This window comes from Elephas maximus, chromosome 25 (genome assembly GCF_024166365.1).
Source record: "Elephas maximus indicus isolate mEleMax1 chromosome 25, mEleMax1 primary haplotype, whole genome shotgun sequence".
Classification (NCBI taxonomy): domain Eukaryota; kingdom Metazoa; phylum Chordata; class Mammalia; order Proboscidea; family Elephantidae; genus Elephas; species Elephas maximus.
In genome coordinates, this window is record NC_064843.1 from 18,949,619 (window position 1) to 18,960,658 (window position 11,040).

Sequence of the window (11,040 nt, forward strand, 5' to 3'; positions counted from 1 at the left end):
AACCAAGCCATCACTTTCCAATATTGACCCTTCAAACATATATCTGCTGTCTTCATTTCCAGGGACCAGGGCCCACTGCAGAATAATTCGGACAGCTCTCCTGCCCTTCAGGAATCTCACTCTATAATAAGTCACCGTTGGCTCAGGCATCCAAACATCTAACTGTTTGAAACTGGAGCGTTTGCAGAATTTCTGGGTTCATGTCTCGGGATTGCTGTGTTAGTTTTGACGTGACTTACTGTAGGATGGTTGGAATAAAATGTTTTCTATGGAGGGGGTACAGTGTCCCTAAAGAAGGAAGCTCTTTGAGATAAAAATAATAGATGAATCGATTTTCATTTTTAGAATTGAAGCTATTATAGGTAAGAGCACCACCCTCAAAGGCTTTTGCTATCCTCTTTCCCAGAGGTAACCACCTCCATCAGCTTGGCTTATATCCTTGCAGACGTTTTTCATGGCTTTATATGTTTCTCCAGTATTTCCTTTTATGCCTTTGCAAGATTTTTTTTTAAGGGGGGCAGAGGGGAAGGATCATTCAACTGGGCTCATATATATATATCTCTGCCCCATTCTTCACTCAATGTCTTGGAGATTCCATCCCAGTTGTTACATATAGATACAGCTCACTCCTTTGAAACTGCTGCCTGGTATACCATAGTATGACTTAGCCACATTTTATTTAACCAATCATTTGGCTACTTAGTTATTTCCAATTGTTTCCTGCTGTGAACAATTCTCAGCAAACTCCTGAGCAGGCCTCCTCCAACACACATGTCAGTGCAGCTCATTTGTGGTTTTCAAAGTTATTGCCAAATTACTCTTCAGAGTACGCGCATGTGTAGTTTTTTTTTTTTTTTTCCTGGGGGGGTGTTTCAGTTTCTGGTTTTCAGGTTTGCTTGTTCCTGGTACTTTTCTGCAAGGGCTGCAGGGTGGAAGGGAGCCGGGGGAGGCAGGGAGGGAGAAACTCACCTCTAGGAGTCAGACTCTGGATCTCCTCCTGCAGGGGTAAATGGGTGCTTTGTTCCTGGCTCCATCCCTGAGCAGAATCAGAAAGCTGAGATGGGCCGAGCTGACAAAAGGAGACGTGCACGTCACCATGCCTGGATCCCACCCCTTGATCCAGAGACACTGCTAAGTTTGTAGGCACTGCGTACAAACGCACATACAAATGTAACAGAGACTTGGAGAGGGACCACCGCAACCCTGAAATAATCCGGGTGTAAAAAAGAAAAGAAACCTGACCATTAACTAGAAAGACGAAAAGGCAAAGGGCCCCACTGATCCACACTCTAGGAGGCATGGGGGAGGGGAGGAGAAGATGGGACTGGGGGGAAACCCAGGACGGGAGGAAGGGGTGTGTGAGGGATCCGATCCGGAAAAGGAGGAGGGGGACAGAGGGGAAAGGGGAAAGAAAAGGACAGGAGCAAGAGTGAGAAAGGGGATGGAGGAGAATGGCAAGGTAAGAGGAAGACGAGGGCTGGAGGAGGCGAGCCTGCGGAGGGCGGACTGCGCAGGGAAAGGCTGCGTCCCTGTCTGTCTGTGATTAGCAGGCAGCCCGGTGCAGAATGGAGTAAACAGAAACTTCCAGGCAGCTCTGATCCCACCCCACCCCCCCGCCAGGCAAAGCAGAAATCAGATGCTCCGTGATTAATCGTGGAGGGTTCAGGACATGACCACAAGCTCTGTGTGGACTTGAAATTAGCTGCCTTTTCCCAGTCCCCTTGCCAAGATGAGAGTGGGGGGTGGGACGTGCAGGGGTGGGGGCCCCGCCTGTTGGGGGCCAGCATGGAATTCTCCCTGGTAGAGCTCAGAGGGACACTGACGGGCAGTCGGCTCCATCCAGAGCAGCGGTCGGCACCCGGGGGCAGCAGAGCTGGCCAGGGCCCCCAGTAGGGCTTCCTGGAGCCCTGGCCGCCTGCCCCCTGACACAGGCCAGATAAGAGTCCCAGCTGCATTATCAGAGCCCGGCAGAACACCCGGTCCCTTGCCCCAGGAAGACGACGCAGGGGACAGTAGAAGCTCAGAGGCGACTGTCGGAGCAGGACCTGGTGCCCCGTGGCTGGTCTGGATGGGCTCCTCCAAGCCTGAGCAGGAGTCCTGAGTTCTGTGGCAGATGGAAGCAGACGCTTATTTGCAGGCAGCGATAGAGAAGGCAAGGCAGCTGAGAGGAGGACGGGCGTGACGCGGTCCGAGTGTCCCGACCTGCTCCATGGTGAGTACCAAGCACTGCATGTGCAGTTGCCGGCTGGCACCTAGACAGGGGACGGGCGGGTGGGGGTGGGAGTGTGAAGACAGCCCTTCCTCCATTCCAGCCTGGACTGGGCTGAGATGGGGTGGGCAGCACCCTGCTGTGTGGCCTTGGGCAAGTTCTTTCCCCTCTCTGTCCACTCTAAAATGGAGTGCCTGGAGTAAACGCTCTTGAAGGAACTTTAACAACCACTGCTATTTATTGTGTATCTACTTTATGCCAGGCACTGTCCTAGGCACACAACTCCCTGTGGAGCAGGTATTATAATTATCCTCACCATGCAGGGAGGAAACAGGCTCAGAGAAGGGAAGTGACTTGCCCAAGGTCACACAGCCAGTCAGTGGCAGAGAAGAGAACCAGATCCAGGTATTTCTAACTTGGGTTTCACCAAACTGCCCACCCCCAATAGCATGTACTGTGTGTTCTGTGGTTCTGTGATTGTCCCAACAAATGGGGGTGAAGGAGGAGAACACATTGAGGGAATACTGCCTGGAGAGGGAGGCCGAGGAAGCAGCAGGCTGAAGCTCAGCAAGCAGCCTCCAACTATTTGGGTGCTGTGTCAGCCCAGGGTGGGGACCACGTGCCCCAGGATAGGGCAGGGGCTCGCTCTTGCCTGAAGGGAGATGAGAGCCCTGCAGGATTTGCTGAGTGAGCTGAAGTTGGAGGAGGCTCCTGGCGCGTGAGAGAAGAGGGTTAATGGCAGGGCGGGGAGAGTGGCGCACTCCTCTGCTAGGTTTCGTTCCACTTTTATTTTGCCTTTTCAAAAATCTGTTTCAAATCATTCTGGGCCTGCACTGCTCCTCTGGATGAAACAGCATTGTGAAACTCTGTGCTTTCCACAAGGTTCCCCTGGGGGAAATCACATATTAACATTATCGGAGGCTATTTGCATATACATCCCTGCAGCTATGACCCACAGCAGCCAAGAGATAAGAGGCAGATAAAGTCCCCCTGGCACTGAGAAAAGGATGCCTGTTACAGTCAGGGGCCGCAGGGCCACAGCAGGTGGGAAGTCCCTTAGACGCTGGGCATCTGGGCAGAGTTAAAGGTCCCAGCTCCCAGATGTGGCCTCCTCTCCTCTCTGCCCCAGGAAAGTTCCATTCCACAGTAGCTCAGTGCCGACCCAGGCTTCCCCTGCTAAGGACCAGGCCTTGGGCACTTGTTGTGGTCCCAGCTTGTCCCAGAAACTCCCTCATTCCCAAGTGTCACCCTACCCAATTCTACCCTCTGATTTTCTTTGTAACCTTGAGCAAGTCATTGCCCTTCTTGGGGCCTCAGTTTCCTCATCTGTCGAACAAAGGGATTATCCTAGGAAAAAACCTCAAATTCTCTTACTCTGGTTGGAGAGCATTTAAGTTCTAAGCTAGGTGAGGGCATCTGAGAGTAAACAAAAGTTTGGAGAGGCAGAAAACCTCCCGGCGAGTTCCCCAGAGCAGTCAGGGAAGGCTTCCCAGAGGAGGTTGGAATTAAGCTGAACTTGTAGAATGGAGCAGTGGTTAAGTGCCTGGCTGCTAACCAAAACGCTGGCGATTAGAACCCACCAGTCACTCTTCAGGAGAGGTTTGTGGCAGTCTGCTTCCGTAAAGATTTACAGCCTTGGAAACCCTACTCTGTCCTATAGGGCTGCTATGAGTCGGAATTGACTTGTTGGCAATGGCGTTTTTTTTTTTTTTTTCCAAAAAAATATTTGATTGGCCTGTAGTGCCGCCATTATTGATTCAATAATAACAGTACTGGGGCGCAGCAAGCCTCTGAAAAGCCTAATGAATTGCTGAAAGCCAAGTTTGGTTGTGCAGCTTAGTTTTTGTACTGAGTGATTTAACCCAGATGTCCACTGGTTACAGAGCCCTGCCCACTCGTCATCAGAACCTCAGTGCTCCCTCCCGCCCCCTGCAGTATCCCCCAGTTCTTTCTGGGGAACCCCAAAGCACTGTCTCACTTATGTTCACAAACTGGCCTCTTGCCCTGTTCATCCTCTCTCCCTTCCTCTGGCCACTGTCCCCAAGGCCACTGTTGCGCTCCCCATCCCGAGCACGGCAATGTCCATGGTGCCATCTCTGGAAACACACAAAGCTGTCCGCCCGTTAGTGCCCGAGCTGCTCCATCTGCTGAGATTACGTGGAGAGAATGGCTTCCTTCCCAACTCGGCGACACTCTTTGCCATGGGGTCCCCATACGGCACTGTGCTGGAGCTAGCTTGTACAGCTTGCGAGAGCCAGTTGTGTCATTTTCAGGAATTTTGTGAGCTGGTTGTTGAATATGGCCATTACTAAAAAATTAAATTGCATAAACTTATAATTAAATATATTAAAAACAGAGGTAATAAGTACTCTAAACTATCGCTTCCTTAGTGTTTAAAAACTACGTTTTGCTATGATCTGTGCTCCTGAGGTTACACCTATTGTCTCTGTGTGGCGGAAATAGGATACGGTGGTGTGCAGCATTGCATCTCGTCCCAAGTTCACGTTCAGTGACATCAAGTTGGTAGCTTGAAATCTGCCATGGTGGGAGTCTTAAAACCAAAACCAAACCAAATCCGTTGCCGTTGAGTCGATTTCGACTCGTAAGGATCCTATAGGACAGAGTAGAACTGCCCTATAGGGTTTCCTAGGAACCGCTGGGGGATTTGAACCGCTGACCTTTTGGTTAGCAGCCGAGCTCTTAACCACTCTGTCACCAGGGCTCTCTATTGATCTATTGTTCTGTTGATCGTCTAGATTTAAGTAAGTGATGGAGAAAGAAAGTGCTGCTGATTAAACGTAAAACTACGTTGTATTTATAGCCTTTATGTTGTGAGTAGCACAGAAAATGGAGGAAGTTACTCACTTCATTGACTGGTGAGTACCGTTCCAACATACTCTGTTGTTTCTCTTTTGTCTTACTCCTTAAGGTAAATAAAGGTCAGTATCAACCAGCTCGTGAAGAACTATACTCGGCCCTCAATTTCAACCACAGGGTGGCCATAGATAGCTACAAGAGTTGGGGGCAAAACACAACAAAAGTTTTCTGTGAGAATCAATTGGCTATGTGAAATTTACAAGAAAGAGTATTGTAAATTTTATTTTCATTTGTAAATTAGATGCCACACATCTTTTATGTTAATACAATTGATAATAAACTTCAGTGTGTGTGTGTGTGTGTGTGTGTATTTTCCCCTGGAGAGCCAGTTGTTAAACCTTTACGAGCACACCACTGGCCGCTTCAGCGTACATGCTTGTTTCCAGGGTCTTGGAAATCCTGTCACGCAGAGCTCTCAGCCCTCACCCAGAGGGATTCAGACCGCAGGCATGCGGCTGTGGATGCAAATCCCTCAACTTCCTCCTCTCTCCTAGAGCAAACCAGCAGCCAAACTCCTTTCTCCTGCCCTGAGCCTTAGAATGGAGGCAGAGACTGGGTGAGGGTGGAAAGTGTTGCCTGCATCCAGGGCATCTGGGCCACTGGCCACCAGTGACAAAGCCCCCTGAGTTGCTCTTCCTTCATTGCGGTCGGTGGGTTGCCATTTGAGGCTGCCAGTGCCTATATAAGGAGTCCCACCAGGGACAGCTTCCTGCTAATTCCATCCCGCTCCAGGTCTCACTCCTGCCATCCCTTATTTTCATGTGCGGTGTATGATTCTGTAATAGAAACAGCATCTTGGAAGAAGCAGAAAGAACAGCTAAGCCAAACCTATAGGAAAGTCAAGACAACTTTCTATTTTTAGAAACCCAAGGAGCCAGGTGGGTCCTTTCCAGTTCTCCAAAGTGAGCACGAGAGGAAAAAGTTTCTCCTTCCCAAGTTCCCGCCCCTTTGAGAGTCTGGGCCAAAGAGGAGGCCCAGGTGGGGGCGTTAGCCAAGGGAAGTGCGACTGGAGCTCAAGAAGGGACTCATGGCCTCAGTGATTAAAAAAAAATACGAAGGGGCATGTTTTCTTGTTTTGTATGGCAGGAAGGGCAGTCCTGAGTTTGCCTCAGTTGCTCTGACACTCCTCCAGGGGACCACTCTTCTTTCAGACCATTCACTTGCTCGTAGTCATATTTTTCTTTTTTTAAATTTTTCAAAAACGGGATCATTCTATATAGTCTGTTCTGCATCCCCCTTCTGTCATTTGACAATACACCCTGGGTGTGTTTCCACGTTAGCCCACGAAGGCCTTCAAGTTCATTGTCATGTTTGCATAATAGAATTCCTAGAAGGGGGTGGAAGGGATCCATTTTCATAACCAGACTTTAAGACATAGCTCTCAAACTTTCGTGACTCTAACACACTCAGGTAGAGCCCAGCTGCTTCTACGTTGCAGTAAAAAAGAAATACTGTTGGCTTTATCCCCAGCGTGTATCCAGAAGCTGACTGCTTCTGTCACCTCCACTTCCCCCACCCTGGTCCAAGCCGCCATGGTGTCTCTCTCTCTCTCTGGACAGTTGTAGTTGCCTCCTCACTGGTCTCTGCTTCTCCTCTTGTTTCCCTGATAGCTGGTCCTTTCTATGCAGTCAGCGGGGCCCTGTTACAGTGAAATCAGATCCTGTCCCTCCTCTGCTCAGAACCCACCCACCACCACCCTGCCTCGGCTCCCACCTCACCCAGAGTAAAAGGTAAAACCCCCACCATGGCCCACCAGGCCCTGCAGCATCTGAACTGGTTACCTCTCCGAGCTCATCTCCCCACATGTCCCCTTGCTGATTTGGCTCCAGCCACGCTTGCTGTTCTCAGTTACGCCAGGCACAGTCCTGCCTCAGGGCCTTTGCACTTGCTTTTCCCTCTGCCTGAAACATTCATTGCCCAGATCCTCACATGGCGCACTCCTTTGCATCCTTCAGGTCTTTGTTCGAACATCGCCTCACTGAGGCCCATCCTCATCCTTTATTTAAAACTGCAGCCCTACCTCTAACTGCCCCCAAAACCAAACATGTTGCTGTCAAGTCGATTTCAACTCATAGCAACCCTGTAGGACAGAGTGGAACTGCCCTCACAGGGTTCCCAAGGAGCAGCTGGTGGGTTCGAACAGCTGACCTTTTGGTTAGCAGCCAGGCTCTTAACCACTGCGCCACCAGGGTTTCTGCCCTACCTCTACCACTCCTTAATTCTCTTTCCCCTTATCTGGTTAATTTTTCTCCTTAGCACTTATCATCATCTGACATGCTACAGTAGGAGCCCTGGTGGTGCAGTGGTTTAGCACTTGGCTGCTAAACAAAAGGTCAGTGGTTCAAACCCACCAACTGCTCTGCGAGAGAAAGATGTGGCAGCCTGCCTCTCTAAAGATTTGCAGCTTTGAAAACCCAGTGTGGCACTTCTACTCTGCCCTTTAGGGTCACTATGAGTTGGAATTGACTTGATGGCAATGGTTTTTGGTTAACGTGTTATATAATTTTCTTCTCTTTTCTTTTTTTCTTAAGTGTCTGTCCCCTACTGGAATGTGAGTTTCCTGAGGGCAGGATTTTTATTTTTGCCTGTTTTGTTCAGTGCTGTATCCCATAATTGTTGCTGCTAGCTATCATCAAGCCAGCCCCTGACTTATGACGATGACCTGGTGCACAATGGAACTAAATGCTGCCCGGTCCTGCGCCATCCTCATGGTCAGCTGTGGATCAGACCGTTGTGATCCACAAGGTTTTCATTGACTGATTTTCAGAAGTAGATTACCAGGCTTTTCTTCTTTGTCTTAGTCTGGAAGCTCTGCTGAAACCTGCTCAGCATCATAGCAACACGCAAGCCTCCACTGACGGACAAGTAGTGACTGTAGGCGCTCAGGAAGTATTTATTGGCGCATAGTAGACACATAGTATTCACTCAATAAATACTTGTTGAAATAGTTGCTTTGCTGTGTTGCCGAGGGCAACAAGGTAGCCAGACTTTTTAGGGGAACATGAATTAGGGTCATTTATGAATACCAGCTATTGATAAGCTGTGCTAGCCCACTAAGTTATCACTAGTTTGAGTAACAATGAGGGTCTGTGACACTGTGCATCATCAACCTGTTGGACCAAGAAAAGGACTCACATTCCCAACACAAGGGTTTGTGGCCCTTCAGGTGGCCCTGCACTCACCGCTCTTGGTGTCTGTCACCTTTGAGACCAAGGCTCTGAGGCAGTCAGTGAAGAGACATGATGTGCATGGGGTGGCCAAGGACAGTGTGGAGTGAATGGCCCACATCTTCCCTTCACACCTCCCTCAGGGTCTCTGTCACAGATGGGCTTGGAGGTCCCTGTAAACAGCACCCTCTTCCCCACCTGAGTCCAGGTGGGTCAGGCAGGTTAGAGGAGGCAGATTCATGTGTGGCCATGGGGTTGTGGCCATGTTGCTCCTCGAATTGAACTCCCTCCAATGCTGCTGGCCTCCCACCGCTAAGTATTTGGGGTCCGGGGAGATGCAGGGAGCATGTGACATCGCCTTCCAGACTAGTGCAGCCAGAAAACGCACTCCCTGGGGAGAATGAGTAAGGGGCAGGGAGAGTATTCTAGGGAAGACCCTGAAGATGGAAGCACGAGGAGGGGGCCTTAAGTGTTTCCTCCAAACGCACAATCGGACACCCCCATCCGCCAGGGAGCTGAATGGTCTAATGCTGGTTAACACCTGAGGGACCGGACTAGGGACTTTCACTCACCTGCCCAGGGTCCCCCATTAGGTCCTTGGCCCCAAATCTAGTCCAGGTAAATAGAATTTAATTAATAGCATTTAATTAAGTATCATCAAACCATGACATCTCTGGCCCAATCTATCTTCCCATCTAACAATCTCCATAGGTTTATTCATAACCTAATAAAGACTTGTGAACCCACTGCTCACCCTGGGAACCAGAACTTAATAACGTATAATAATTTATGGGCTCTTTCCTCTCCCATTCTACCCTTCCCATGAGGGAGTTACTGCTTCAAATTTTGTGTTTGTTTTCCTTGCTTTTTTTTTTTTTTTTTAAGTTTTATCACATACATATATGTGCCAAAATGATTATTTACTTTTACTTTTGAACTTTATAAAAAGACCTATATCTTCTGGCACTTAAATGTTCATAAAGCATTTCATCACTAAAATTCATCTTTGCATATTGTTTGTTGTTATTTCACTTTTCACTGCTGTGTACTATTCCAGGGTTGAATTCACTAGAGTTTATTTTTCCTGTCTATGGGTATTTGGGTTGTTTCCAGTTGTCTTTTTGCTTGCCTGGACTGTTCTTGCCTATGTCATGGTACACACATGCTGGCGTTTGTCTCAGATACGTGTCCAGGAGTAGAATGGCTGGGTCACAAGGAATCTGAACTAATTCCCTAATGCAACATGGTTGTACCAATTCACACACCACCCTCTACCACGTGGTATTTGTCAGATGTCTTACTTGTTGCCACTTGAGTGGGAGGAAATTCCTCCAGATCTTGACACCACGAAGAACAACAGGCCCAGCTGCCACTAACTGTATATCTCCAGGTCTGAGAACCTCCAATAGTCCCATGGCTTAATTCCTGCCTTCCAGGAAGGGAAACTTGGGTTAGGAATTGAAGACTGTGCCCTGTTAGCATCAACCTCTTCCTCCTTCACCCGACATGCCCTTCTTTAGTCTGGTTCTCAGCACGCTTGGGAAACGGTGAGCGGGGGCAGCAGCAAATCCTCACTGCGTGACAGGCACTGTTCCATGCACTTGACGTCTGTTGCTGTTGGTTCATTCACACTTCAGAGCCCGCAAATGGAGGTACTGTTATGAGCCCCATTCGCGGATATGGAAACTAAGAAACAGAAGGGCTAAATAACATGCCAGAAGTCACATGGAGTAAACAGCAGAGCTGGGTTTGAATCCAGCTTGTTTGGCTTCCTTCGAGTTTATGCTGTCTCGAGGTGGAGCTTAGTGGTTAAGCGTTGGAAACCCTCCAGTTATAGATTTGGGTTCAAATCCTGGATCTTCTACCACCTCGCTGTGTGACCCTGGGCAAGTTACTTCAACTCTCTGCACCTCCTAAACCAAACTCATTGCCGTCAAGTCAATTCTGACTCATGGGGACCCTATAGGACACAGTAGAACTGCCCCATAGGGTTTCCAAGGCTGTAAATCCCATGGAGTGGCTAGTGGGTTCAAACCGATGCCCTTTCGGTTAAGCCAAGCACCACTGCACCACCAGGGCTCCTCTCTGCACCTCAGTTTCTCTAAAATGGGAAGATCTCTCTTTTCTTTAACCCTGATTAAGTGTTCCTCTTGTGCCTTATTGTTGTCGTTGGGTTATATGTCCATCCCTCACCCTGTCTTGTGGCCAGGGGATTGGGACATGCTGATTGGCTTAATCCTGTCGATGATCATCCCTGGAGCCGAGCGGGGATCAGTTCCAGCCAAACCAGTGTCTACAGATCATGGCGCTGTTCCTAGAAGCTGGGAGCTGGTGCCTGGCAACAGAAAGCAAAGGTCCACTCCGGACAGGCTGGGCTGGTTTGGGCCGTTGACCTTTGTGATCATTTTATTGCGGAAAAAGGCTGAAGTGGTTGAGTTGTAACCAGCACAGGCTGCCTTTGGCCTGGAGCAAACGGTTGCACACAACATGTCTGGAATACCTATTCCAAAGGGTAATTCCCTGGGATAAAGCACGTTTATGCTTTTTTCTGGGGTTGGGGAGGGAGGGGGGCAGATTCCAGCTCTGTTGCCAATTAGTTCTGCTTGAGAACAGCTTTTCTCAACACCAACATATTGGCCGGTCAGCCTTGAGTTCTGTTGATTAGCTCAAAGTGAGGAAAAAAGTGATTTTCCTTTCCTTCCTGCACCCCCAACTGTGAAAGCCGGCTGGTAGTGACGAAAGGGGTCCTGTGGATGGTTTAGTTTTCCTTGTCATGACTCCAGAAAA

At 49.1% G+C, this 11,040-nt stretch overlaps 1 protein-coding gene across 3 annotated transcripts in view; it reads left to right on the top strand.

Annotated features, from left to right (window-relative positions):
* Positions 1 to 1,410: 1,410 nt before the first annotated feature.
* The window catches only part of RIPOR3 (RIPOR family member 3), an 87,249-nt gene continuing 77,619 nt past the window's right edge, over positions 1,411 to 11,040 (top strand). For 2 of the 3 annotated variants that reach the window (XM_049870078.1, XM_049870076.1), the window contains exon 1: positions 1,791 to 2,212. Coding sequence is in view for 2 of the 3 variants with exons in the window: in XM_049870076.1 (XP_049726033.1) it covers positions 2,210 to 2,212 (3 nt within the window). In the remaining variant the exon portion in view is untranslated. Of the gene's footprint in view, positions 1,460 to 1,790; positions 2,213 to 11,040 lie in introns of those variants that run through there. The other variant, XM_049870077.1, reaches the window with a different exon arrangement.